Source organism: Kogia breviceps, chromosome 3, assembly GCF_026419965.1.
Source record: "Kogia breviceps isolate mKogBre1 chromosome 3, mKogBre1 haplotype 1, whole genome shotgun sequence".
NCBI lineage: Eukaryota > Metazoa > Chordata > Mammalia > Artiodactyla > Physeteridae > Kogia > Kogia breviceps.
The window spans coordinates 86,097,339-86,124,910 of NC_081312.1; the positions used below are offsets into that span (position 1 = coordinate 86,097,339).

General features: G+C 38.3%; 2 protein-coding genes and 1 pseudogene across 6 annotated transcripts in view; 2 read left to right on the forward strand and 1 right to left on the reverse strand.

Annotated features, from left to right (window-relative positions):
• Positions 1–731: 731 nt before the first annotated feature.
• TMEM87A (transmembrane protein 87A) overlaps positions 732–27,572 on the reverse strand; it is a 46,671-nt gene continuing 19,830 nt past the window's right edge. Inside the window, exons 8-20 of one of the 5 annotated variants that reach the window (XR_010839664.1) lie at positions 24,697–24,758; positions 23,727–23,910; positions 22,101–22,200; positions 19,684–19,777; positions 18,124–18,884; positions 16,228–16,336; positions 15,008–15,066; positions 14,179–14,282; positions 7,069–7,142; positions 6,586–6,647; positions 5,041–5,096; positions 4,478–4,508; positions 732–1,979 (exon numbers count right to left, since the gene is read on the reverse strand). Coding sequence is in view for 4 of the 5 variants with exons in the window: in XM_067029068.1 (XP_066885169.1) it covers positions 1,938–1,979; positions 4,478–4,508; positions 5,041–5,096; positions 6,586–6,647; positions 7,069–7,142; positions 14,179–14,282; positions 15,008–15,066; positions 16,228–16,336; positions 18,813–18,884; positions 19,684–19,777; positions 22,101–22,200; positions 23,727–23,910; positions 24,697–24,758 (1,049 nt within the window). In the remaining variant the exon portion in view is untranslated. Of the gene's footprint in view, positions 1,980–4,477; positions 4,509–5,040; positions 5,097–6,585; positions 6,648–7,068; positions 7,143–14,178; positions 14,283–15,007; positions 15,067–16,227; positions 16,337–18,119; positions 18,885–19,683; positions 19,778–22,100; positions 22,201–23,726; positions 23,911–24,696; positions 24,759–27,572 lie in introns of all 5 variants that reach the window. The other 4 variants (XM_067029069.1, XM_059058054.2, XM_067029068.1 and 1 more) reach the window with 4 other exon arrangements.
• Positions 9,545–27,572, forward strand: part of GANC (glucosidase alpha, neutral C) — a 112,767-nt gene continuing 94,739 nt past the window's right edge. The window contains exon 1 of the mRNA XM_067029067.1: positions 9,545–9,748. The gene's annotated coding sequence lies outside the window, so the exon portion shown is untranslated. The remainder of the gene's footprint in view (positions 9,749–27,572) is intronic.
• LOC131752057 (COP9 signalosome complex subunit 7a pseudogene) lies at positions 11,495–12,406 on the forward strand (annotated as a pseudogene).

Consider the following 27,572-nt stretch of genomic DNA (forward strand, 5'->3'; position numbering starts at 1 on the left):
AATGTAAACTCTAAGGTAACAGGTCAATGTGATACTATAAATTCCTTCTGAACCTCTTCTAGGAACTGATACACTATAACCAAGCAAAGTAACACAAGAAGCCATAAGAGAAAGCAGAAAGAATAATCAACCTATATAATTTGTGCTATACACTCCTGCTTAAAACAACAGGTTCTTGGGAATTCCCAGGTGGTCCAGTGGTTAGGACTTGGCACTTTCACTGCCATGGCCCAGGTTCAATTCCTGATTGGGGAACTAAGATCCTGCAAGCCACATGGCATGGCCGGGGTGGTTTTTTTGTTTTTTTTTTTTAACCTAGTCTCAAGTTAATATCTAACCAGTCTCGAAAAATATTTGACCAACTATCCTGCTGCATTATGACTACTATTCACTTGCTAAGTTTCAGTGTAGAAGAACAGAAGCATATGAAGTTAACACCAGCCTTTTGCAAATGGGTTAACCTGAGAACAGTCAGTTCTTCATATTGTTTCTTAGAGATACTATCTAGGTGATTTTTTTTGTTGTTAATCACCATACCAAACAGCTATATAGAAATGTTACATAAATATTTAACACTTTAGTGAAGATTGTAGTAGTGTAGTCACTGGTTTGAACAGAAAATAAGACAACATAGAATAAAAACCATGGAAGGAAAATTCTACAAGAAAGAGTCTGGGAGAAAGAAGGGTCTTTAGAGAAAGTCTGGAAAAAAGGTGAAAAAAAGATATCAATTTTGTTAAAATTTTTTAATATTAAAAAGTGGCATGAACTTTCTATGTAGAACAAAAAATCTTGGGAAGGCAAAATAGGACAAAATCATTCAAACAAATATAGTGCTTCAAATGAATCCCATCACCTTGTGATGTTTCTTATAAACCATCCCTAAACCAACACCAGATACAAGAACAGTCGATCCTAAAGAATGAGCAGCAGTCCAGGGCCTCCACACTATTTCATGCAGAAAAAACTGTTTAAGCCAGAAGGACCTGTTTCCTTTGTATTAGCTCCTGCTTCTGAAGCATTATAATCCCTTTAACAGGGTGCTCACTCACATGCACTTACGACGGAGTGCCTTTCTGCATCTAGTGCAACACCCAGTAAAAGGCATGAAGGCAAGCAAAGCATTGCCTAGGACTCTGCAATGCTGCCCTTGAAGGCTTACAAAACAGTAGTTAAAAGTTCTGGAGTGTGCACCACATTGCCAGCAATGGGATGTGTCACAATAGCAGATGTCAAAAGAGTTAAGCTAATATTTCTCTCTAAAGTACATCTGAAATAGAAAAATCTTTAATATACACCGTTTGTAAACAAAATTGCACTTGATTTTGCTTTTTCAAATGATCTAAATCACACTGTAACAGTCTCTCTTTTTTTTTTTTTGGTTGTTTTAATCATTGTTAGAACCATGGCTCCTTAACGCAGAAGGACTCTTCTCAAAACTACCTCTGCAAGATTTAACCTTGGCTTCCCAGGAAATGCAAAGATAATTAATAATTTCCCCCATCACCTATGTAACTCCCTAAATAAATAAAAATTACAGGCAGTTGCTCCTGGATATTACTTATTATGGTGTTGATGTCACAGTTCTTCAGAAGATGTTAAATTTTTTAGTTTGACAGATTAAACAATTTCAACATTATAGAAGGTTTAGGAACAACATACACAAGTTGCATAAACATCCATGTCAGGGTGTGGGCGGGAAAGGGGCATCAATGCTGCAAATAAAAAACTTGTAGATTTTTCTCATCCTATGACCTTGTTTTCAATAGAATGTTCTCCTTGTTCCAACACCTCTCGCCAGCTCCAATGCACGAAGATCAAGGAACAGATCAGGATGTCATTGCCTCCTTTAATCCCATGGAGCAGTGTAAAGACTAACACAGAAGCTGATCTCTTCCCAGATACTAGCCATCTTCAGCTGCAAATCTTCCCATTCTTTACTCCATTTTGGACCTTTCAAAGTGCGTGATCATTCGTTCCTAGAGGGAAAAAGGTTATGCTAAGTATATTAATTTTAAATGGTCTACATTCCAAATATCTTTTCCAAAGATGATCACACAAGCATTTTCTGTAAGTACTTGCTTATGTTCATTAAATATTTAGAGCAATGGTTCCTAACCATCTATAAAGATTTTGAAACACACAGATGTCCAAGTCCCAAGATTAACTGAAGCAAAACCTCTAGGCTTCTGGACAACAAACCACAAATCAAAGGGAACTGTATATTTTAGAGTCACTTAAGCTTTAATAAAAATGTGTACCTCCTCTGATTCAGTAATTTAACTTAATGAAATAGTCAAGGATGTGGGCAAAGATTTAACCACTAGCATCTCTACTGCAACACTCAGAATTATAACAAAATACTAGAAAGAATTAAGTGTCCAAAAATATAGGACTGTATAAACAAACTATAGTATATCCTTACAATGAAATATATTGATTAAAATTACATTTGATGAAAAAGTTCTAGAGATCTGTTGCAAAGCAATGTGCATATAAGTCAACACTTTGCACTTGAGAAAGGTTAGAATGGTAGATTTTATGTGTTTTTCACCATAATTTTTTAAAATCGTAAAAAAATTACATTTGACTATAAAATAGTATGTATAGTATGCCATTTCAATTGAGAAAATTAATGTAATACTATTAAATTTCACAGTAATTACATAGTAATTTTACCTTAGAGTATATTTTCATTTTTCCTTTTCTTCATTTGCTAAGTACCTATAACAAATTTATCCCAAACTCTGACAGAACTGTAAATCCCTTTTCCATATGATGAATTATCAGATTATCTATCCTTTTCACGTTTTTTCCCTTAGAAATACTCGTCCCTGAAGCTCTCTGTTCTCCTGCTCCATTCCGGACTAGCTGTTCTCCAAACTTGTTGCCCAGCTGTTACACTGAGAATTTCTTACATCATCCTAGGAATTTATCCCTGCCTTTCTGTGTCGGATCCTTTACTTCCTGGATCTGAAGTCTTTCTCTTTTTAGTTCCCTCATTTTATGAATAACACTTTCTACTACTTTCCTGAGAAATCAGACATAGGATGTCAATTATTTTAGTTTTTGCATGACTGAAAACATCTTTGTTTTACCCTTATATTGATAGTTGAGTACAGAATTCTAGTTTGAAAATAATTTTTCTCAGAATTCAAAGCCATTGTTCTATTATCTTCTAGCTTCCAACATTGTTGAAGAGTCTGATGCTGTTTTGATTCCTAGTCCTTTATTTAATTTGTTTCTCTTGTAATTCACTGAAGTTCTTTTTCAGTTCTTGAATCATTTTTTCACACAGAAAAATATAAAAAGATGAAGTCAGTGCTACCAAAAGTACTACAATAAACCCATATTCCCATAAACAGCACAACTGGATTTCACATACTCAGCCTCCTCTGGCTGAAATATGCGTGTCTTGAGAGCTGGAGCCAACGAGATACCCTGAAGGCAAACTGTTAGCAGAAGATGGCTCCCAAGAGAAAGATCTAGGAACTGCAGAATATACCACAAAAAGCAAAGGCTTGTCTGAAAGGTAGAGTTCTCAATTATCTCAATGCATGCAACAGCTAAGGAATCTGACACTGTGTACTGCACCACACAGCAGGTCAGTGAGAAGTGAACAAACCATTTTTTTAGCAGTCAATCCATCACAGTAAGTCACAATCAGGCAGAGGCTTTTTTTGTGTGTGTGTGTGGTACGCGGGCCTCTCACTGTTGTGGCCTCTCCCATTGAGGAGGACAGGCTCTGGATGTGCAGGCTCAGTGGCCATGGCTCACAGGCCCAGCCGCTCCGCGGCATGTGGGATCTTCCTGGACCGGGGAATGAACCCGTGTCCCCTGCATCGGCAGGCGGATTCTCAACCACTGCGCCACCAGGGAAGCCCGGGCAGAGGCTTTTAAAAGGCTTTCTGAAATCGTGACTCTAGAATAACCTAAACATTCAGAACATGTCTAGAAGTGATTTCCACGAACTCAGACTGCAATTCTTACATAAAACATCACGTGAAATCTTCTAGATAAAGTGTATGGAGCCATATTAAAAGACTAATAATCAACATAAACATTAGAGGTACTAATTATCCTTATTATCTGGAGGACAGTGACACAGGTAACACTGCATAGTAGGTAACTTAAAATAACTTTTCTTTATTATTTTTCCCTAGACTAGATAAGGGTTAAATTTGAATTTCTTAAAGACAAAGGAATTAGTGGAAGAGTATGGTACTGGCTACCCAATTTAAACAAAGACATTCTCAAGTCTGACCACACTTTGTAAGAAATAAAAGGGGGACATGTACAGAAAGGAAATATTCTTGAATATTTTGGTTATAATATTAGTATTTCTCTTTTCATCCTTTGTCAACTATACCAACTATAGTTCATCAGTCCATTACTGAGTCATATAAATAAATCTCCTTGAACAGAAGACTTAAGCCACCAGACCCATAGTTTATGTGCATATGATTTGATTACTAACCTCATCCGAATCCAGAAGGGCTGGAAGTGCTCTGCAGAGAGAAAAACAAACTAAACGATACAAAATAAAGCCATAAATGGTTCAAAAAGGACAGCGGAATAATGACTACAATTTAAAGTTTTTATAACTACCTAAGATTTACATCCCATTGAAGACATTTCAGGAAAAGAAAAAGCAAATACAAAAAAAAAAGAATCACAGTTACTAGAATTGTATGGACTTTAATAGGAACAATGTTTAATTATAGGCATGGAAAGGAACTCAAAAATTCCAAAAGCATTATCCCACTGATTTTAGGAAGACCTATAGCTAAATCTTTCTGAGCAGAAATGTCATCTGAATGAATAATCTGGATTATTTTTGTTTGTATATCATTCCTGGTCTTTATTTTCTAACGTCTTTTTAATATTTTTAATACTTTAAATTATTTCAGTAATTTAACCTTTTACTTCTAGAGTTAACTACAAGCATTCTCATTACTATGCTCTTCAGCTCATTCATTTAAAATAAAAGTAATACTAACTGTGAAAAAGGATTCTTGTGGTAAGGATTCAAAAACTTACACATCTGTCACAGATGAAGGAACATTCTCTTCTACCCACTTTAAATCATCTTCCTGCTGAGAACATATAAATGCCAGATGTTACCAAAATGCACCAAAATATACATCTCAAGTAACGATCTAAAGAGGTCTCAATTTAGTCTTTTGTCACTCTGAACTAGTATATTCACATAACAGGACAAATAACAGAAAAGTCAAATATTTTAAAAACTATACTATATGAATGAAATATAAAATGATATCCTACATCCCTAAACGCTTTCTTCTCAGTAATCTAATACCTAGAGTTTTTGCTTCATGTAAACTTTGCTCCTTAAAACTGAGATAAATTCTAAAGCCCTTTTAAATGCAGAGTGAATGCACAGTGCTTAAGGGAAATAAAGCTGACTGAAAAACTCTTGATTTTTTTAAAAACTTGAAGTATACAGTTGATTTACAATGCTGTGTTAATTTCCACTGTGCAGCAAAGTGAATCAGTTATACATATACATATATCCACTCTTTTTTAGATTCTTTTCCCATATAGGTCATTACAGAGTATTGAGTAGCATTCCCTGTGCTATAGAGTAGGTCCTTGTTGTTTACCCTATGTATAATAGTTTGCACCTGATAATCCTAAACTCCCAATCCTTCCCTCTCCCACCCCTGGCCTTGACGACCACAGGTCTGTTCTCTATGTCTATGAGTCTTTTTCTGTTTTGTAGATAGGTTCATTTGTATCATATTTTAGATTCCACATATAAGTGATATCATATGGTATTTGTCTTTCTCTTTCTGACTTACTTCACTTAGTATGATAGAGATTAAGTCCATCCATGTTGCTGCAAATGGCATTATTTCATTCTTTTTTATGGCTGAGTAGTATTCCGTGGTATATATGTACCACATCCTCTTTATTCATTCATCTGTTGATGGACATTTAGGCTGTTTCCATGTCTTGGCTATTGTGAACAGTGCTACTATGGACATAGGGGTGCATGTATCTTTTTGAATTACAGTTTTGTCCTGATATATGCCCAGGAGCAGGACTGCTGGATGGTATGACAACTCTATTTTTAGTTTTTTGAGGAACTGCCATATTGTTTTCCATAGTGGCTGCACCAGCTTACATTCCCACCAATAGTGTAGGAGAGTTCCCTTTTCTCCACACCCTCTCCAGCATTTGTTATTTGTAGACTTTTTTTTTTTTTGTAGACTTTAATGATAGCCATTCTGATTGGTGTGAGGTGATACCTCATTGTAGTTTTGAAAAAAATCTTCATCTTTACTACAAAAAAGATCACCTTAAATTATTAATGGGGCTATGATTTCATTGATGAAAACCATTAAACAGAACCATCAGAATGGTCTGGAACCTTTTCAGCACAGAACAGCAAACCATATAGTTAAAAGATTACTAGGTCCTAGACAGAATCTCTTGCTATCTCTGTTTTTAAAAATGTTAATTACAGCATAGGTAAAAAATCATTAAGGCCTGTACATAACTGCTGAGCTCCACTAAGGGCTAGTGGACAGGGGAAAAAAAAAAAAAAGAAGACATACTTACTGCTTTGTTTAATTTACTATTTCCATTTGGTTCTTGTTTGGTACTTCTCATTTTCATTCCTTCTGTAGAAGAAAAAAATATATATACTGGTTAACTAGGTCAGTAGACCAGCATTGATAGCAAAAATGGATTCAGAGCTTTACTTTAAGCTTATTGACACTAAATTATACTACAGATAAGTTTCTCCAACTTTACATTTGTGCTGGAAAGTTCAAAGTCAAGTTTTCAGCTCATCTCTAGCAAGTAAACTGGACATTTAATGTGCCATTATTTACTGAACATGGTTCCATCTAAAGATTCATACCCTTACTTTCACTTCACCCTAACTTCACGGCATATCAAACTGAAGAACGTGTTGTAAAAGAATAAATACACGCATCAAAGTCTCTTGATTTTGACACTCAAAATGTTATACTTCTTTTACTCTATTTCTAAAAACCAGGAAAGAATATTTAAAGCACAAAAGGTGAATTTTATCACTACCAAAGCTTTCCTTCAGCATAGGTTCCTTTTGTTCATCCTCCTCCTCTTCCTCAGACAATGGTGAAAAGGCAAACCTGACAGAACAAAGGTAACAGAGAGGAAAAAATTAGAAAACTAAAAAAACTACTCCACTATCTGGATTTTACAGGACTAATTATTGAAACCTCAATTATAGTCATTCATTACATCAGTTTAGTGAATAATAAAGTAATTCTTCCCCTTCAGAAAGCTCTCAATTGCTGCTATTAACAAGACAGAAGCAGGACAGTATCATATTTACGAGTGCAGGCTCAGCCACAGACTACTTGTGACCTTACACAAGTTACCTATTCTCTCTGTGCCCCAGGTTCCTCATCTGTAGATGGGAATAATAACAGAACATTACTCATAGAGGTAATGAAAAAAGCAGGTAAGTCATTTCAAATAGAGTGTTTAGAACAATACCTCACAGTAAGCACTCAATAAACGTTCACTTATAAGCATATGTATCACAAAGGGGTAAGTAAATTCTCTTGTAATTCAAAATTTCAGACTTCAAATTGGTAGTTATGATTTGGAAAGCCCGATCTTGTTGTGTTCCAAGTAATTTAAAATCTCAATTTCTAAGTGGGGAGCTGAGAAGATGAAGGCCTGATCTGGAATATCTGTTATTTTTCCTTCGCAAGTTACAAGAGATTCAGCAAAGCAGCTACCAGATAGGTAATTCCTAGAATGCTTTAGCTTTGAACTCATTCTGCACTTTCTATTTTACTGTTGCCTATTATTTTCACTCTACTTTGTTTTAAAATCACCCTTACGTGATAAAAAAAAAACAAACAACTCCTTATAAGCTAGGAATAATAGGGAACACCTGTAACCTCATAAAGAGTAACTAACAAAAATTCACAGTAAATATCAAAGTCAAAGTGATCCTTGAGATGCATTTATTTTAAAGTCAGCATAAGATGAAGAGGCCCACTCTCATTTCCTCTATTCAATATTATACAGGAAGGCCTAGCAAACACAAGAATCAGAAATGAGACAGGAAGACTATTAATTTGAGATAATAACCAATCTAATGAGAAAATCTAGAAATTATTAGAAGAAGGTAACACAGGAGACTTGATGGATGTGATATACAAAAATCAACAGCATTCCTACATAATTGGAAAAGCCTAAATTATATTTTAAAAGAGGTTGCATCCATAAGATCCACAAAGGTTTTTAAAAAACACATTTAAAGTTACAAAACATAACTGAGGCATTGAAAGGACTGAAAAATGGAGAGATAACACACTCAAGGATGGGATATCAAAAAGATACAAAATTCCCCTAATTAATCCATTAAGCTTAATTAGATTCCAATCAAAATCTCATAAGGTTTTCCTAGAATTAAACAAATAAGCTAATTTTCTTTCTTTCTTTCTTTTTTTTTTTTTTAAGGCAAAGACCCAATAACAAAGTATATTTTTTAAAAAGAAGATTAAGGGGGAGGGAGGTTTAAGCCCTGGAGATACAAGATTTATTAGGAAGCTAAGATAATTAAGATTAACACAGGGCTTCCCTGGTGGCGCAGTGGCTGGGAGTCCGCCTGCCGATGCGGGGAACGCAGGTTCGTGCCCTGGTCTGGGAGGGTCCCGCATGCCGCGGAGTGGCTGGGCCCATGAGCCATGGCCGCTGAGCCTGCGCATCGCGTCTGGAGCCTGTGCTCCACACGGGAGAGGCCACAACAGTGAGAGGCCCGCATACCGCAAAAAAAAAAAAAAAATCACTAAAAAAAAAGTTCAAAGATAATCAAACTAGGAGAAAATATCTGGAATACTTGAACACTGGAAATTCTGGAATACTGGCACCTAAAATATATTAGGAATTCTTACAAATCAATACAAAAATGATCAATAAGGCAATAAAAAAATAAGCCAGATATAAAAAGCTGATTGACATAACTGACTGTAAACATATAAAAGACATAAAAAGTTAACTCAGCCTTAAATGCAAACAAAAGTAACACTGAATATTAAGGCTCATCCATCAGATCGGCAAAAATTAAATAAAATAATGAGAGTGTAGTAGGAGGGAAGAGGAAAGAACTCCTCATACCACTGTTGGTAGATATGCAATCTGTTTCAGATTTTTTTTGGAATACAATCTGGTCATACTTTAAAAATTACAAATACACATACCCTTTAACCCAGCAATCTCAAGGCCACTCACTAATATGTACTGAGCATCTGCTATGTGCCAGTGTGTAGTGAAAATTTAACCTTGTGTACACAAAGAGAGGACTGGTTTTGCCCTTGACTACTGGGAGGTGATCTCTATGCCCCTGGCATGTCCTGCCTGATGGGAGTGTCTCTGGTCACCCAGTTTGGCTCTGACCACAGGACAGTCTAACAGTGTGACTTGTGACAAGGTCTCTGGGGCACACAATATCACTTCCGGCCTCCAGAGGAACTAGCAACTAAAGATAAGCCTGACCTCCAGGCCCTCCTTGGAGACTGAAGTTCAGCCACACAGATAGTAGGTGATCAAGCCTCAGTAAAATCTCTGGACACCAAAGGCTCAGGTGAGTTTCCCTTGGTTGGCAATACTCAGTATGTACTGTCACACACTGCAACCAGGAGGAGGGAATACCATCTGTGACTCCATGGGAGCAGACAACTGGAAATGCTGCATGTGGACCCCTCCTGGACTCTGTACTGTAAGTCTCTCCCCTTGGCTGATTTTAATTTTTATCCTTTTTCTGTAATAAACTATAGCCATCAACATAACAGTTTTCAGTGAGTTCTGAGTCCTTTTAGTGAATAATCAAACCTGAGATGGTTTTGCAAACCCTTGAACTCGCAACTGTGTATCAGAAGTGAGGACATTCTTATAGGGACCATTCCCTCAGATTTTGCAGCTTGGCTAACTCCACGTAGCCAGGAATAGTTCTTGGACTTCATGGAACTTACATCTGGTTTGAGGGGTGGGGGATAGGAAGAGAAGATAGATAGTAAGTAATAAATAAAGTATATAGATTTTAGAAGATAATAAGTGCAATGAGAGAAAAAAATGAGGCGTAGGGGTATTCAAGTGTATAAAAATAAATGTATGTAACCAAGCAAGACCCTATAGGACCTTCCTGGGATAACCCTTCCTCCCTGGCCCCAAATCCTCTGCCTGTCTTTTGTCTGTAGAAAAACTTTAGCTTCCGAGGCCTTCCCTGAGTTCCAAAGAATAAATTTAATCAGAAAAGTGAGAAAATGCAGAAGCAAAGGAAAACAGTCAAGCAAGACAAAATAATAATAGTTTAGCCATTAAACAAAGTCAAGGAAGGACCTTTAATTCCTCCTTAAGAGCTATGGATAATATCCTGAGCCATATCCTTTGCACTGTTTTGCCGATACTGAAACCCACATCAGGTGGAAGAAGTTAACTGTGTGCTGCCAAAAGCCTGTAGATCCCAAACTGATTGGAACCAGAAGGCTGATGGGATTACCTCACCTCTAACCAATCAGAAGAATGTCTACAAGCTGATCATGCACCCCACACCCCTGCTCCCTTACTGTCTTTAAAAACCTTTCCCTGAAGAAAAGGGAAAGGGAAGTCCCTAAACCTTTGCTCTAAGTACAACTGTATGCTGAGTTTCATGAGTCCTTTTCAACATATGTGGTCTTGGGCTTCCCTGGTGGGGCAGTGGTTAAGAATCTGCCTGCCAATGCAGGGGACACGGATTCAAGCCCTGGTCCGGGAAGATCCCACAAGCTGCAGAACAACTAAGCCCATGAGCCACAACTACTGAAGCCCACACGCCTAGAGCCCGTGCTCCGCAACAAGAGAAGCCCCCACAATGAGAAGTCAGCACACCTCAATGAAGAGTAGTCCCCGCTCGCTGCAACTAGAGAAAGCCAGTGCACAGCAACGAAGACCCAAAGCAGCCAAAAATAAATAAATAAAATAGATACCTTTAAAAAAAAAAATGTGATCTTGGGGACCCTAAAACAACCAAACTGGAAATAGTCCAAATGCCCATCAACAGGGAAACAAGTTAATTGACTATACTACATCTGTACTATGTAATATAATGCCTTCCATGAAAACAGATGAGTTTAATTTAAACCAGTTGTCCTGGAAGGCATTTCCACAATGCACTGTTGAGTGAGTAAAAGAAGATTCCGTATATGAACAAGGAATAAAATGTGGCAGGATACATCACATTAGGCTGTTAACCCTGGAGTTATAGGGAGTGGGCACAATGCTTTTTTAAAAAGGAGAAAGGAAGAGGAGAGGTAAAGAAAAAAAAATTTTTTAAGACTAAAGAAAGGGAAATGTTTTATGTATAGATATAGCTAGCAAGTGAACAGAAGATCAACAGATGATCAGTGTGGAGGGAGGTGGCAGGAAAGGCTGGGAATAGCTGCTGGAAGTGAGAGCAGTGGCCCCACGCAGTGTGCTGGAAGACAAAATGTCCAGGTAGTGGCCTGCAGAATCTGACCCAGAGTATGATGGGGCATCAGCAGGAGGCCATGGTCCCTAGGCTGCCTCTTTGAGGGAGGGGGTGGAGCCACGTGCAAGCTCCACACTTCCTGAGCCCAGGTCCCCTCACTTCAGTGCAGCCATGAGTGCTGAGATGAAGGTGACAAGCCAAGGGGGCAGCACTGGCCACATTCATCCACAGGTGCTGGAGGCCACTGGTGTGTACACTGCTGGATACGCCTAATATTACAGAGGTGGCTGAGAGGGACTTTGCTTCCACGTTCCACATTTCGGCTGCTCACAGTGTTTGCTTACAGGACACATGCTGACCACTTATCTGAAGCCCAGAATCTTCCTCCACTCACAGAGGCTCAGAAGGATAAGTTTTGACATCTATCAATCGTCACCCTGGCTGCCAAAGTCAAGTGTATCCTATATGCAGTACCACTGGAGGCCCTTGTCCTGCAGAGCATGTGGCATCTGGAAAACCCTGTCATTGAGGCTGTGTACACTGACGTGATTCGCCTCCCTCAACCAGCCCAACCAGAGACTGGAGGTTGACATCCAGCACGAGGACCTCAGTGCCACTGCCTGAACCCTGAAGCAGTGGTGTGTGGGCAGCAAAGTGGTGCTGTCAGGCATTGAGGAGCAGGTGAGCCATGCAGCCACATCTCAGGACCCTGAGCAACACATGACTCAGCTGAGGGAACCAACTCCTGGCACCAACTAGTGCCAGCCCAGCGAGAAAGCCTCAAAGGGCAGGGGGCTCTGAGGGAGCACCAAGATTTGGTCCAGATCGAACTGAAGGGACTGTCATTTCTTCCCTGGGACTGTGGGGCCCAGCTATCTGCTTGCCCCTTAGGAGTCCTCAGAGAGTTTTCCTGTGCCCCTGACCAGCTGATAATCCTAGGTTCATGACCCTTCACCTCTCTTCTTTTCTCCCTGACTCCCAAGGGAGGAGGCAAGTACGAGTCATGTTTTGGTTGGTACTTTTTGTTTTATGTGACTTTCTTTCTTTCTTTTTTCTTTTTCCCCTTCTCTCTCTCTCATTTTAATAAATTTATTTATTTATTTATTTTTGGCTGTGTTGGGTCTTTGTTGCGGTGCAAGGGCTTCTCATCGCGGTGCCTTCTCTTATTGCAGAGCATGGGCTCTAGGCACGCAGGCTTCAGCAGTTGCGGCGTGTGGGCTCAGTAGTTGTGGCTCACGGGCTCTAGAGTGCAGGCTCAGTAGTTGTGGTGCATGGGTTCAGTTGCTCCGCGACATGTGGGGTCTTCCCAGACCAGCAGTTGAACCTGTGTCCCCTGCATTGGCAGGCGGGTTCTTAACCACTGTGCAACCGGGGAAGTCCTGTATGTAAGTTTCTTACGTGTCCCATTGTTCCCTCTTCCTCCCTGCCATGCTCTCTCCCCTATTTCTTTAGGAGCCAGCATCTGTCCCTGTTTATTATGTCATTGAGTAGGCGGGGCTGCTATGTCCTCAGCATAACCCACACGTGTCCCTTCTCCCACCACCCCAGCCCAGCATACCTAACCCCCAGCTCCTACTCCCTGCCCCCAAGCTATCTGGGGAGTATCTGAAGAGCTACAGGGCTCCCACCTTTATTCCCATCCTGAGAGTTCTGGGAGCCAGCCTGCCTTTCTAGGAGTCACTGATGAAAGTCCAGGACATTTTCAACCTGGAATCCTGTCACACTGCTGTTGTTTCCTTTCCTCTTTCCTGCCCTTGGGTCCTGGAATGCTACTGCTTTGATGACTCCATGGCCTAAGGGCAGCTGTTTCTTGAGCTGTTGTGAGATGGTTCATTCTTGGCCCTGGCTATCTTAGAAAGCCTGATGGCAATCCTAGAAGGATTTATACTTCCTTTTGTGAGTTTGGTGGGGGAAGGGCAGGGGATATACTACAATAAAAAGAGTATATATACATATATCTATATATAACTCTACACAGAAATAAATCTGCAAGAGGTCCATCTACAAAAAAATAAAATAAAAAGATTAATGTAAAGGAGGGTCACAAGACCCTTAGTTATACCATCTCATCCTTTTCCTTCTTCGGTGGTATAGTTGCATAATATAAGCTTTTAACTGTCTAAAAGCACACGAAGAGGGGGGAAAAAGAAGGGAAACAAAGGCATGGCTAATAACAAAATAAAGATAGCCAATTCGTAAATAACTGAGATTTGCTTATAGTTAGACAAAGCAAATTCACAATTTTTATTCCATAGTCAGTCACTTAAGTTTTCATTTTACTCCCTCTGTTGTTACAAAATAAGCTGAGCTACCGACTATAGAAATTGTTCTTTCCTTCTGGACACTAGATAGGTGAGATTTTCATTACAATTGTCACAATCTATCTACCTCCCTTATTTACCCATACAAATACTTATATTAACAGAAGATGTCAGAACTGTAAGGGCCCTCATATCAATAGGTATCAATTCCCCCTCTTTTATGAAGAGGAAACTAAGGTTCAGAGAGGTGAAAAGAGGCAGCATGCCAAAAAACACAACTCAAATTAACAGGAGAGCTGAGACATGAACCCAATTTCCTGAGTCCAGACCCAATGAGTGTTTCCATTACATGATACGACCCTGACAGTGTCACCCACTGAACCACCCCAATCAATAACGTGGCCATTCAATGGTTAGCAGCATAAATAAGAATCCTCAAACCTCTGGTTGTTTGCAGATGGTCGCCAGAGAACCATGATGACAAAGAGGATCATGGAGAACAGCAACCGCCAGATGGCATCATCTACCCACAGCTCCCGCCAATCCTACCAAAAGGGGAAAAAATACACTTATATACATTATCTTAACCCTTTGTTCGCAAAGCCCTTTGCATAGAACAAGAACTACTTGTTTATTCATTCAACTTATGTTTACTAAGGGCCTGCTATATGCTAACAAGCACTGCGCCAAGCACAAAGTGAATGAACCTAATTTCTCCCTTGTAGTGACTACCATTGTTAAAGAAAAGGCACTAACCAAACAGAGTGCTTGTCAATGCTTCATTATAGCTCTGAGAATCTTTAGGGAAGGGTTTTTATATAAGGAAGAGAAAGTAACATCAGGTTGTTATTTTTTATAATTATCATTTTCATTTATTTAGTTTTAACAAAACAGAGCCTTAGCTGCCTCCAAAGAAATGCTACTGGCCATAGTCTTTGTGCTCAGATCTTAAGGACATGGTTTTTACTCAGATTAGCATTATTCACACATACTTAATGTTTAAGACACTGAATTTCTTATTTGAAAATTTTTAGTTAAAGCAACATTGGGTTCTGGCAGACTGGTTATCAGTTATAAAATCCTCTTGAACTACTAGTATATATAGTATATGATACATATAGAATACTCAGGAGAGAAGCATTCTAACCCTCAGAGTGGAGACCTAACCCTAATTTTTTATAAGGTACAAACCTTACCACTGTCATCAACATCATTGTCTGTGTATAACAAACAGTACACTATTCCTAAATGCATGTGTTTGTTAACTCACCGATTGACAAGTCACTATCCTGAATTTCATGGTTGTCCAGATGATAAACACAATAGATGCTAAGAGGAAATATAAAACCTGGTCAGTATGAATGTTGGTTTACATCCCCAATTACATTGTCCAATTCTGGTTAAGTGGAATCCCTCACATCCCTAACCCCCAAACATCACCGTCACTTTCTGTTATTTTAACATATTTATTCAATACAAATTTACTTAACTCCTCTATACAAGGCCCATGTACTCTTGTCAAACCTTTCTGTACTTAAAGAATAGTTTTGTTTACTATCTGGCTACTTCAGTAACCCTGAGAATTGGAAATGAAGTTATTGGAAATGTGGCTTTTCCCAGCAATATCAATAATACAATTTTTCCCCTTCCTTTACCCTTAGTATAGTAATGCTAATTTTTCTTTAGCTGGTCAGATGGGGGGAAAAAGAGGCTGATAAAATGACTGCAAGACAGGGCTGCCCTGCTGGCGCAGTGGTTGAAAGTCCGCCTGCTGATGCAGGGGATGCAGAGTCATGCCCAGGTCTGGGAAGATCCCACATGCCGCGGAGCGGCTGGGCCCGTGAGCCATGGCCGCTGGGCCTGCGCGTCCAAAGCCTGTGCTCCGCAACGGGAGAGGCCACAGCAGTGAGAGGCCCGCATACCACAAAAAGTAAATAAATAAATAAATAAATAAATGACTGCACGACAAACACAACTGTTGGTTCCAATCACAGGCCAGACTTCACTTTTCCTGCTACAAGGGCCAAAAGGCAGAAAATAAGACGACTTCAGCTATGGTCTACCTAATGTCTATATTTTATGCATGCTTAGTAACATATGTAAAAGGAGTATAATGGCAATGTATCCTGACCTAAAATCCTATAGCTATTTAATAAAACCAAATAAGCAAGTATTAATGTCTTCTAAAAGGTATCTGAATGCTCTATGGCACTCAAGCTAACTTGCCTCAAGAAAAAGAATGGAGACAGGATAGAGATATACCAACAGCTGAATTAATTTTCATCTATTATACTTAAACTAAATGGTTCTCAATCTTTTCTGAACCACAGACCCCTTGGAGAATGACAAAAGCTAAAGACCCCTTCCCCAAGTAAAATGCACAAAACTTTTCTATGTAATTTTACAGAGCCCACCTATAACCTCTCAGGTTAAGAATCTCTGTTCTAAAAGGATCACATTTAAACATCAGGAATAAAGTCCCCGACTTACCTGCCACTGCCAAGATAAGTGTGTTGGTGAAATGCCGGTACAAAGAGAGTTTTACAATGTTCCTCCGAAGTTTTAATAGCTTCATTGTTTGAGTCAGGCTAATAAATATGTGTTTGAAGGTCAAGGAAATCAACATTCAGAAAAACCATAAGCTACTAAATTAATCCTCAAGTTTCTGAGGATCTGGGGTCATAATGATAGAGTTATGGATCCCAGAGGCCTTACAGCTCTCTTATTCTCAATCTCACAAACACCCAAAGTGTCTCACCATGATTAAGAAAGTCTTCATTTTCAATGAGATACTGAAGAGAAGACAGAACCAGGATAAAATGAGAATGGAGAAAAATAAGAAGAAAAAAAAAGAAAAGAGGAAAATATTAAAAAGAGAAATAAAGACAGGAAGCAGCTTTCTAGAGAAACAAAAAGAAAAAAGAAAAAGAAAGACATATGGAAGAAAATGAAATGAAAATGAGTAATAGGTAAGGGGAGAGAAGTTAGCATTATCTTCTCTCTTCCTTTAACATAGGTAGCTCTGTTCTCACTATCCCAGCTAATCCAGTCTAGGGTCATAAACACACTTATGCCTACAACCTTCCAGAGTTCTACACTTAGACCCCTTGTGCCATATTAAGAGAACTGCCATCAGCTGCCAAATCAATTCTGAATTAAAAGGACAGTACAATTACAATTGGCTGAGTATTCAAGGCAGTTAGGCTCTAAAAGTAATGACTCTCCATTTTCAGAACATTATTCCCAAGGAGAAGTTGCCACAGAAGACAGGAAGGGAACTGATGACTACTGAAGAGGATATCTGCTCTCATGTCCAACTTTCAGAATGAGCAGATACCAAAATGAATGAGGTGAAGCTTGGTCTGTGCTTTGATAAAGACTTATTAACAAGCTGCTACCTAAACTTTGGGTTATCTCATTGGTCCAGTCCCACTTTCCTCTCTCCACTCCTCCCAATATTTATAGAGGTTCACAAAGCACACTTGAAAGATATTGATCTAGAAAAGCTTGATCATTTGAACCAAGAACACTTCAATTTCAAATATTTTTGGTATATGATAATCTACTCAAATCATAAATTATTTTGTTTACATTCAGCCTTTTATAACCATCAGTTTATCAAGACAATAATATTGCACATAGAAGCAAATACACAAAAACCAACACAAATTAAAAAAAAAAAAAGGATAAAAGTCCCAAAAGTCAAATCCTTCATCCAATAGGCCAAGTCCCTAATAAACAGTATTTAATTTTAAGAAGCAAGAGAAAAAGATTACTTAAATAGAAATCTGTTACATGCTGGTTGACTTCACCTGTAAATGAATCAATATTTACTTCAAAGAGTGGAAGCCTCAGACAATCCCAAGTCAGCTTTTGAACAGGGGTATAAAACACTTAACCCTGTAAGGGTTTAAATCTGCTAAACCTACATAGAATTTTAAGAGTCAAACAACCTTACGTAGTCCCCAAACCATATTTTAAGAATCAAAATCCTTTCATAATTTTCAAAGCATTTAATAATTCCTAGAGGCTGAAAGAAATGTCAGGAGAAGAGCGGCCAGTGATTCTAACACTAAGTGAGGTGCACAAATAAGTCCAAAATCAAAGTGAAATGTTCATTAAAAAAAAAAAAGGAAAGCCACAAGCTTCTATCTTGTGCTCAGATCGCAGTCACCAATTTCTGATGCAAATTTAAAAATTAAAAACAAAAAAACTGCTTACCTGAGGCCTCAGGTTGTTAGACTAAAAACACCCTAATCCCAGACTAAGGAGTAATCAACAAAACTGTTAAAAAAAAAACAAAACAACTTTGCAGAAAGATCAATGGAAACCCATCTCCAAAAGGAGAAAATGGACTGCCATCAAAGAATCCAATGAGAAGGATATCCACCAGCACAGGGCAGTGTCTAGGAAAGCCAAGGGGATAAAGGCCAAGGAAGCAAGATCAGTCTGGGCCTGCAGACAAAGAAAAAGAGGTGGTGAAAAAAGAGATGTCCAGAGAGTCACAGAGATGAAACCAGCACAAGATTCTGCATTTATATAGTCATCTGGAGTGGTTTTGCATTTGAACTGAAAGAAAACAAAAAGGAGTAACATTTGGCACCTGCATCATTCTTCCCTTCTGACAGACCATCATGTATAATATACAGCTGTAAGCATTTCATGCAAATTGTTGATTACAATCTCAGTACAATGAAACATGCTGCTAACTAATAAGCATTCTTTAATATAGAATTATAACGTGCTAATAGAGTTCTTAGCACTCTAAGATCCATAGTAAGAAGCGACCACACCAAAAACTTTATGGCAGTATAGGTTCCCATTCCAACCTATCATTTCCCATCATTTTGGTTTTGGTTGTAAGTCCTAAAGACCCTTCTCATATTTAAAATTACTGCATCATTAATATACTAAGAATTATTGATTTCTGAAACTGTAATATACAATGTATTTTTCAAAATAAGATGTAAGGCAAGTATCTATCCCCAAAACTATGCTGCTTGCGCTCATAAAGCTTAAGATGCTATTTATTTAACCCTCACTACCCAATCACCAGGGCATTACTGAAAGGATATCCATAATATAATACAGGCATCAATTGCTGAGAGGGCCAGGTTTACTATCAAAGCCAAGGTATAAGAAAAACACTACAGCAGCAGAAGAAAGAAAATGAAATTGACAGGTGGTTAAAGTTGCTGAAAGTCTAAGGAAATTACATACAGAGGACAGTGTGGTTTGAAAACCAAATTTGCATCCATAAAGTGTTTCATTTAAGGGGCAATTTGTTGCTAAACTTACTGAGCCCAGTTTAATTGAGAGAAAAGTTTACAGCATTTAACATCTTGAATCTAACAAGTTATTGCAGAGAGAAAATTTTAAATAAATAGGAAAATAACTGGAATGACCTAGGGAGGCCCACTTCTTCACATTAATCCAGCTCTAACATAAATTTCTTTATTACCTATCTCTCAGTGCTTTGGTTTCCTTCCCTAACAAAAGGCATAATTATATAACTGTAAATAATTATGTAAAATATAATCAGTTGACTTTTAAGAAAGCCTCCGAAATGCAAGTGCTGGTTAAGCAAAGAGCACTGTCACTTTAAAACAAAAACAGATTAACCAGCAACTGCATGATTGTGTTTGTCACTTACGCAAGAATGGAGCCGGCTGCTCCACTGCTGCTTCCCACTGGGGAACTAGTAAATAAGCAGTAATCTGGGGATAGGTGGGAAAGCGTTCATTCCCCATCACATATTAAATTTATGAAGCTCTAACAGACAGATTAAAAAGAAAAAATGAATTATACATACATTTGGTAAACCAGAACCCAAAGGTGACTTAGAGGAAATAGTAAAGAAGTCCACAGACATTTCCAATTAACCTCCTCAGGACAAAAACTATATATCTGAAATGACCACAAAAACTCTGATTAAGCAATACTGACCCCAGTAACTCTGAGGACCCCTTCCATGCCAGAGAACAAAAGATAAAGGGCTCCTGCTACCACAACCTTGTGAAGAGTGACTCCAAGGCGAGGCCTAAAGAGGAAGCAAAGAAATGAGTACAAATGCAACAAACCCCGAGACAAGCTAAATAACAGAAACTCATGTTGATTAATGCAGGCCAACAACTTAACAGATGTAAGCCAGACATACTTGATTCAGCTGAGAAAAACTCAGACAGACATATGGTCTTAAATCAAGACAGTGAACACTAGAACTTGAGATCTGGTCCCTGGTTACTGCATTAAAAAAAAAAAACTTTTTATTACAGAGAAGTTTGAAACATATTCAATAGTATAATGAACCCCTATAAACCCATCATCCAGTCCCAAAAGCCATCAACCTATACAACTAATCCTGCCCCATGCACATCTCATCTACTTCCCATCCTCCCATACTATTCTGAAACAAATCCTAGATCTTACCTTTTATTTATATGTATTTCCATATGTTTTTAAACAGATATGGACTTTGAAAAAACATAACCACAATATCATTATCAAATCTAAAAATGTTAACAATTCCTTAATACAATCAAAATCTTATTAAAACTCATTAAATAGTCTGTTATCAAGCTCAAAATCCAGCAAAATGTGAAAAGTCTGAGTAGCTTCTGTGTCAAGGAGGAAAAATCTTAGATCCTTGATATTCAAACTACCTCTGAATCAGAATCTATGTTTTAACAAGATCCCTAGGTGATTCATTAGTGCATTACAGTATGAGGTGCACTGCCGTAAATCATGTCTACCTAAGCCTCAACAATGTTTGTTCTTATATTTTGTTATATGCTAGAAAAACTGCAAATGAGCAGGAATTTATTTCCCCAATGGTGTTATCTTAGAAACCCAGAATACTGCCTGGCATACAGGGGGCAACCACATATGTTAAATGAATAAATACATTTTAAAAGTGAGAACCCCCCATTCCCCTAATCCCATTTAAAGCAAAACTCCTTTAAATGAATGAATAAATTTAAAAAATTAAAGTCCCCCATTTCTTTAATTCCACTTAAAGCAAAACTCCTTGAAATAACTGTCTATACCTAACTCCAATTCCTCTCCCCCTATTTAAGAGAGAATTCCCCTTATTCTCTCTTAAACTCACTCCAATCAAGCTTTTTGTCCTACCCCTTCATCAAAACTGTTCTCATTTAAGGTCGCTAATATCCTCCATGTAGTTAAATCCAGTGATCACTTCTCAATCCTCTTACTTGACACAATTAATCACTCCCCCCTTGAAACAGTGTTCAGCTTTGTCTTCTACTTCACTGGTCACTACTCAATTTCCTCTGCCCTAATTCTACTTCACCTCATTGACTTCTAAATAATAATAGTCCAAGGGCTTAGTCCTTTGACCTCTTCTCTGTATACACTCACTTCCTTGATGATCACATCCAGTCTTAATGGCTTTAAATAACAGCTACATCCTTATGACTCCCAAATTTATCTCTGCCTTAATTTCTCCCTCCTACTTCCCTCATTTGGATATCTAACAGAACTCCTAATCCTGCCTCCACTCCAAACTTATTCCATTTAAGATCTTCCTGAACTCAGTAAACGTCAGTTCCGTCCTTCCACTTGCTTAGAACAAAATAGCTAGCATTATCCTTGATTCTGGATCAAAAACAGTTGGCATCATCCTTGATTCCTTTTCTCTTTCACATCACACATTTGATCTACCAGCAAAGTCCACTGGCTCTACCTTCAAAACAGAAAAGAATCTGACCACATCTTAACATTTCTTCCCCTGGTGTACATATAGCTTCTTCACCAACTTGGATCTTTGCTTAAATGCCAATGTGAAGCCTTCCTTGACCACCATATTTACAAATGAAAGTTCCACCTCCTGCCTAGAACTCTATATGCTTTCCCTGCTTTATTTACTCACTGACATATTAGATTTTTCATTAATGTATTTTTTTTACTCACGTATTTTTGTGTGTGCACCAGTCTGTCCACAAATGTAAACTCCAAGTCTTTTGTTTTCTTGCTGTATCCCTAGGGCCTAGAACAATGTCTAGTATATAGAAGGCACTCAAGAATGCTCTTCCCATTAAAAAAAATCTGATTTGCAAGAACACTTTGGAAGAGTAAAGTCACAATAAGTTTACTCTAAAAGTTTGAGGTTTCAATGTCATTTGCTATACTGCAGGTTTTCCTGCAGATGCTCCTTAAATTCTAAGTAGTAAAATGAAACACTAACATTTTTCCAACTTTTACAAATCTACAATATTTCAGATACCTTTGATTTCAGAACTATTTCTTATATCGACTCTCAGAATTACATTGGAAACCTGCAACACTGCTTCAATTTAATCAGCGTTTTAATTTGCTCTTCCATATAGGAAGTTAATACTTACTTGACTATGCCATATCCCAGACTGACTATGATGACCAGCGTTCGAGCCAGTGAGCGTTTAACTGCTGAAAGCAGCTCTGCAAGGATCAGGGCACCTTGGACTGTAAGGAAGAAAAAAGGGGGGAAAAATGCAGTATGTAAACTAGGTTTGGGAAAAGGCACAATTCTAGAACCAGAATTTAGATTTCTAACACTCTTCAGAATAAGCACTGATATTAGTCCTACTTAAAAAGAATACCTCTTCTGCGATGTTTACAAGTACAAGCTGATATCACTTAGGATCTTACTCATGTGGATAGCAATCTGGGTGTGCTCAATTTACCTTCCCTCTCTACCTCCCGCTTCACTAAAACCTCAGCAGAATACCGCACCCTACTTCAACAATTTATAGCATCTAAGGAATATTCCTCCCAATTTAAAAAACTGAAATATAGCTATATGTAGGAGAGCACAAAACACAACAAAGAATTTTCAACTCACTTTCACATCTATTATTTTCAAGCCATTTCAAAGACCAGGGAAAGATCTAATTAGTATATGTTGCAACAAGAATTATTAATAATTAAATGGCCTGATGAGAGAGAACTGAAGCTATCACAAAAAAAAACTTCAGGGGCTTCCCTGGTGGCGCAGTTGTTGAGAATCTGCCTGCTCATGCAGGGGATACGGGTTCGTGCCCCGGTCCGGGAAGATCCCACATGCCGCGCAGCGGCTGGGCCCATGAGCCATGGCTGCTGAGCCTGCGCGTCCGGAGCTTGTGCTCCGCAACGGGAGAGGCCACAACAGTGAGAGGCCCGTGTACCATAAAAAAAATAAAAATAAAAATAAATAAATAAATAAGAATTATTAATAATTAAATGGTCTGATGAGAGAGAACTGAAGCTATCACAAAAAAAAAACTTCAGGGGCTTCCCTGGTGGTGCAGTGGTTGAGAGTCTGCCTGCCGATGCAGGGGACACGGGTTCGTGCCCCAGTCCAGGAGGATCCCACATGCCGCGGAGTGGCTGGGCCCATGAGCCATGGCCGCTGAGCCTGCGCATCCGGAGCCTGGGCTCCGCAACAGGAGAGGCCACAACAGTGAGAGGCCCGTGTACCGCAAAACAAAACAAAACAAAACCAAACAAAAAACATAAAAAACACTTCAGTACAAAACAATTTCTATCACTACCTGTTCACCTTACTAAACCATAAATACCCTCCTATTTTCTTGGTATTACTATATTTTACCAACCCTGTCCCCCAACCCAGTATCTCTGAAATCAAGGTAGGTCTTACAATCAATGGCATCTTACAATTAAATTAGCAGTATTACCTTCTTTCTTAGATGCATATGATGGTACCTTAAAAATCAACAGCAACTGAGATTCAATAATGATAATAATAGTCCCAAAGTGGCCACTACTGTAGTAACTTGTGTGAGTTTATTTCAATAAAATTACTCTTAAATAACTGAACCCACAATTTAAGAGATTAAAAAGTCACAACCATAGTGATTCTGCTTAAGTTATTCTAATAATTAAGTAACTGCAAAGTTACAGCTACTTAATGACTGCTGACCTTAGGAAAATTGTCTTAAGTTTCACCTGCCAATCACTAACAAACTGGCAAACATTTTTTGCTCACATACCAGATTCTCCTTTGTATCGGATGTTCTGAAATTCTGCATAGAACACAGCTTTCTCAAGCATTCCCAGGAAGATGACAGCACCGATCCAAAACTGAATTCTCAGGAGATCTCTCCAATAGCAAGCAGACCATGCCAGCCACAGAACACCAAATAGGACATACACAATACACATCACCATGAAAAACTGTCATCCAAGTGGGTAAAAGAGAAAAAGAAGGATTAGGGCCAAGAGCCAATTTAGAATCAATACACAGTCTTAACATATTGTAAAAAATATACATACTACACCTTCTATTTTAAAAATTATTTTATCTCTTTGAAGTTCAATATTAAGATAAAAAAAAATGTCTCCTCTCAGGCAGAGATAGACTACCTAAGAGTCTCCCTTAGAGAGTGACTGCTCTTTTGTATTAAAAGTTTTTTCAGCTCACAATCTAAAATTATTTAAATGAAGACAATGAGAGGAAAAAAGGCACGGCAGGGTTAGGATACAGCTGAAGGCAAGGAAACACAACACAGTGGGAAAACTATAAAAGCACGAGGAAAAAGATAAAAAAACCCACAAACAAAAGAAATCTGAAAGCAGATTAAGGATGTTCTCAGACACACAGACTGAAAAGGAGAAAGTGTCATCATGTACTCATCCTAAGTGGGATCAGAAACTATAGGGTTTTAAGAAGTACCCCATTTTGGGTCCTAGAGAGGATGTGAGAGGTGAAATGACCTCTGAGGTACTTTCCAACTCTAAAATTCCACAAGTCACTGACTTCATTTTACAAATGAGAAAATGAGGCACAGAGGGGTTCACTGACACTTCCAAGATCACATTCTAATAGGAAGTAAGTACAGAACTACAAGCAGTATTTTCTGAACTGTTCAGGAACGAGTCTTTAATACTGCCACAAAACATGGACAATCTTTCAAGCTAAACTCATTTAATGTTGAGGTTAAAGAATATAAGTTCACTTACAATCATCAATGGGTATTCTTCAAGCGTGAGGTATTCATAGGGACCTTTCACTTCAACAGTCACTGCCAAAACACAGTCCTCAGAATTAATGTGAAGAATGAAAAAATTAAACAAAAACATTGTCTGATATTTGTTTGATGAAATTAATGAAAATTCCATTGGGTAATTTACTTTTATCCATTTCAATCCTGGTGAATATTACATTTGTAAAGCACTCTGAAATTCATAAAGTGTTCTGATGGTTTGTGCTGTGTCTTGCACAGGCCTCAGCATGACTCTGCTCTAGTCAGTATCTTAGGTGGAAAAGCCCTTTGTTCACATACTCACATCCTGTAAAGACTAAATTGAATGTATTTCCTCCACAAAACCTGGTGAGCTGCCCAAGTGGAACTATTCCCCATCTCCTCTAAATTCCAAACATACTTCATGTATGCTTTTTCTTACATCACTAATAAGCTCTGCAAAGTAATGGACTTCATTCCTTCATTCCGCCGCCCTCTTTGTTCTTTTCTGTCTCCTTACCTATATTTTCCTCCTGCTTTCTTTCTTTCTTTTTTACCTACTTTAACTTTATGTGACTTTCATACATTAACATATCATTTTCAGAAGGTGCTTAATAATAATGAAGTATTTAATGAAACAGAACAAATGACAGTAACAACAAGAATTTGAAAGATATGCCTTACTGAAGCAAACCTATGACTACTTTAAAATTGTAATTGATAAAACTACTTGGATAAATTTTAAGTATGAATAATAAATAAACTGATTTATCTGAGAAGTGATATCTATCTCCAGAGAGAGACTATTCAACAAAAATTTCCTACTAAAAAAAAAAAATTTCCTACTAATTTTTATCAAGCAAAAAGGACATACCATTATTAAATCAGGTCCAATACTTATATGAAGAAAAGGAGCATCCCATAATAGCAATCACAAAAATTTCATAGCTGAACTGGTTAGTAATCTAAACCCTCTTAATTTAATAAGAGTAAATAAAATAATTAGTAAGTATTTGTCAAATTCTTTGTTGACTCTACAGCAGGGGTCAGCAAAATACAGCACATGGACCAAATGTGGCCATCTATTCCAAAGTTTTATTGGAAAATAGTCACATCCACCTACTTACATACTGTTGATGGCTACATTTACACCACAGTGGCAGAGTTGGGTAGTTGTAGCAGAGAGAACATTTACTATCTGGCACTTTAAGAAAAAGTTGGCTAATCCCTGCTCTATGCTAAAATATAACATACATTTACTGAGCACTTACCATGTGACACACACTATGGAAATATTATAGGAGATGGAAAGATGTAGAAGATGTTTTCTGCCATCTAGTGGATTACTATCTTCAGGGGAGAGGGAGTTGGAAAGCAACAGAGAACTGTGCCCCTGAGCCAGACCCAGAAGGATGAGTGTGTATTTTCTATGATGAAGTAAAAACCCATCCAGGTAGAGGACATTACATGAACAAAGACTGGTGTGAAAATGCATGATATATTTAAAGAACATGTAGTTGGAGACTCCATATGGTACCATATAGTAGCATTTTGACACAAGGCAGCAAACGGTAAACTGGGACAATGTGTAGTGTTTTATAAGCCTTGCTGCAGAATTGGACATTTTATAGTAACAGGAAGACATCAAAGGTTTTAATGAAGGTAAGAAAGATGATAACAGTGTTTGAGAGAGAGAATTTTAGGACTTTCACAAGGTGTAGTTAAGTTTTGAGAATCGTCTTTTTAGTTCCAAACAACAGATGGATAGAACAAAAAAGAGAGGAGGGCTTCCCTGGTGGCGCAGTGGTTGGGAGTCCGCCTGCCGATGCAGGGGACACGGGTTCGCGCCCCGGTCCGGGAGGATCCCACGTGCCGCGGAGCGGCTGGGCCCGTAGGCCGTGGCTGCTGAGCCTGCGCGTCCGGAGCCTGTGCTCCTTAACGGGAGAGGCCACAACACTGAGAGGCCCGTGTACCACAAAAAAAGAAAACCACAACAAGATAAACAGCTCCATGTATCAAAACTGAACAAAAATTCAGAACAGTGCATGAGGCTGAATCCATGGTCATGGTGGATTCTGGGTCCCAAAGTACGCTACAATAGTTGAGCATGCAGCTCCTGTGGAATCACTGAAACTAGTAGGAGTCTAAGATAAAGAGGAACCAGAGCCAGATTTGATGCAGGAAGAGCCTGAAGTGGAGTGGAGCAAGCTTTCTTCTCCATTCTTTTCAAAGAAAGAAGGTACAAGGTAAATCTTGGCAAATGCTCCTTGAGACTATTACTCATTAGGAAGCCATGGGCCTAGATACAGGAGGATATACATATGTATTGGGTCTAGAAACTACCAGGCCACCTCTGGTTTGCCTAGATCTGCTATATTCCATATTACTATGGAGAATAAGACCCATCTCTGTCTTGGGAATTAAACATTCAATACAAGAATCCATAAAAAACAAAAGTTTAAAATTAAGTCAAATGAAATAAAGAATAAAGACGAAAGTAGAAATTAATGAAATACACAATGAAATAGGAAAATTAACAAAACCAGAAGCTGGTTCATTGGGATAAATATACAGTGAAATAGAATTCTAGAAATATTTTAGAAGTTAAAAAGAGAAGTCACAAAAGCAATATTAAGAATAAAAAAAATTTTTTTTGTAAAGTAATATCATTACTAACTTTATGCCAGCAAATTTGAAATCTTGAATGAAATGGACAATTTCTCAGTGGGAAAAAAAAGAAAATCCCTGATTCAAGGAAAAATAGAAAAACTAAAACTAAAATACTTATTACTATTAAATAAAATAAATCAGTTGTTGGGACTCTGCTGGTGGTCCAGTGGTAAAGAATCAGCCTTCCAAAGCAGGGGATGTGGG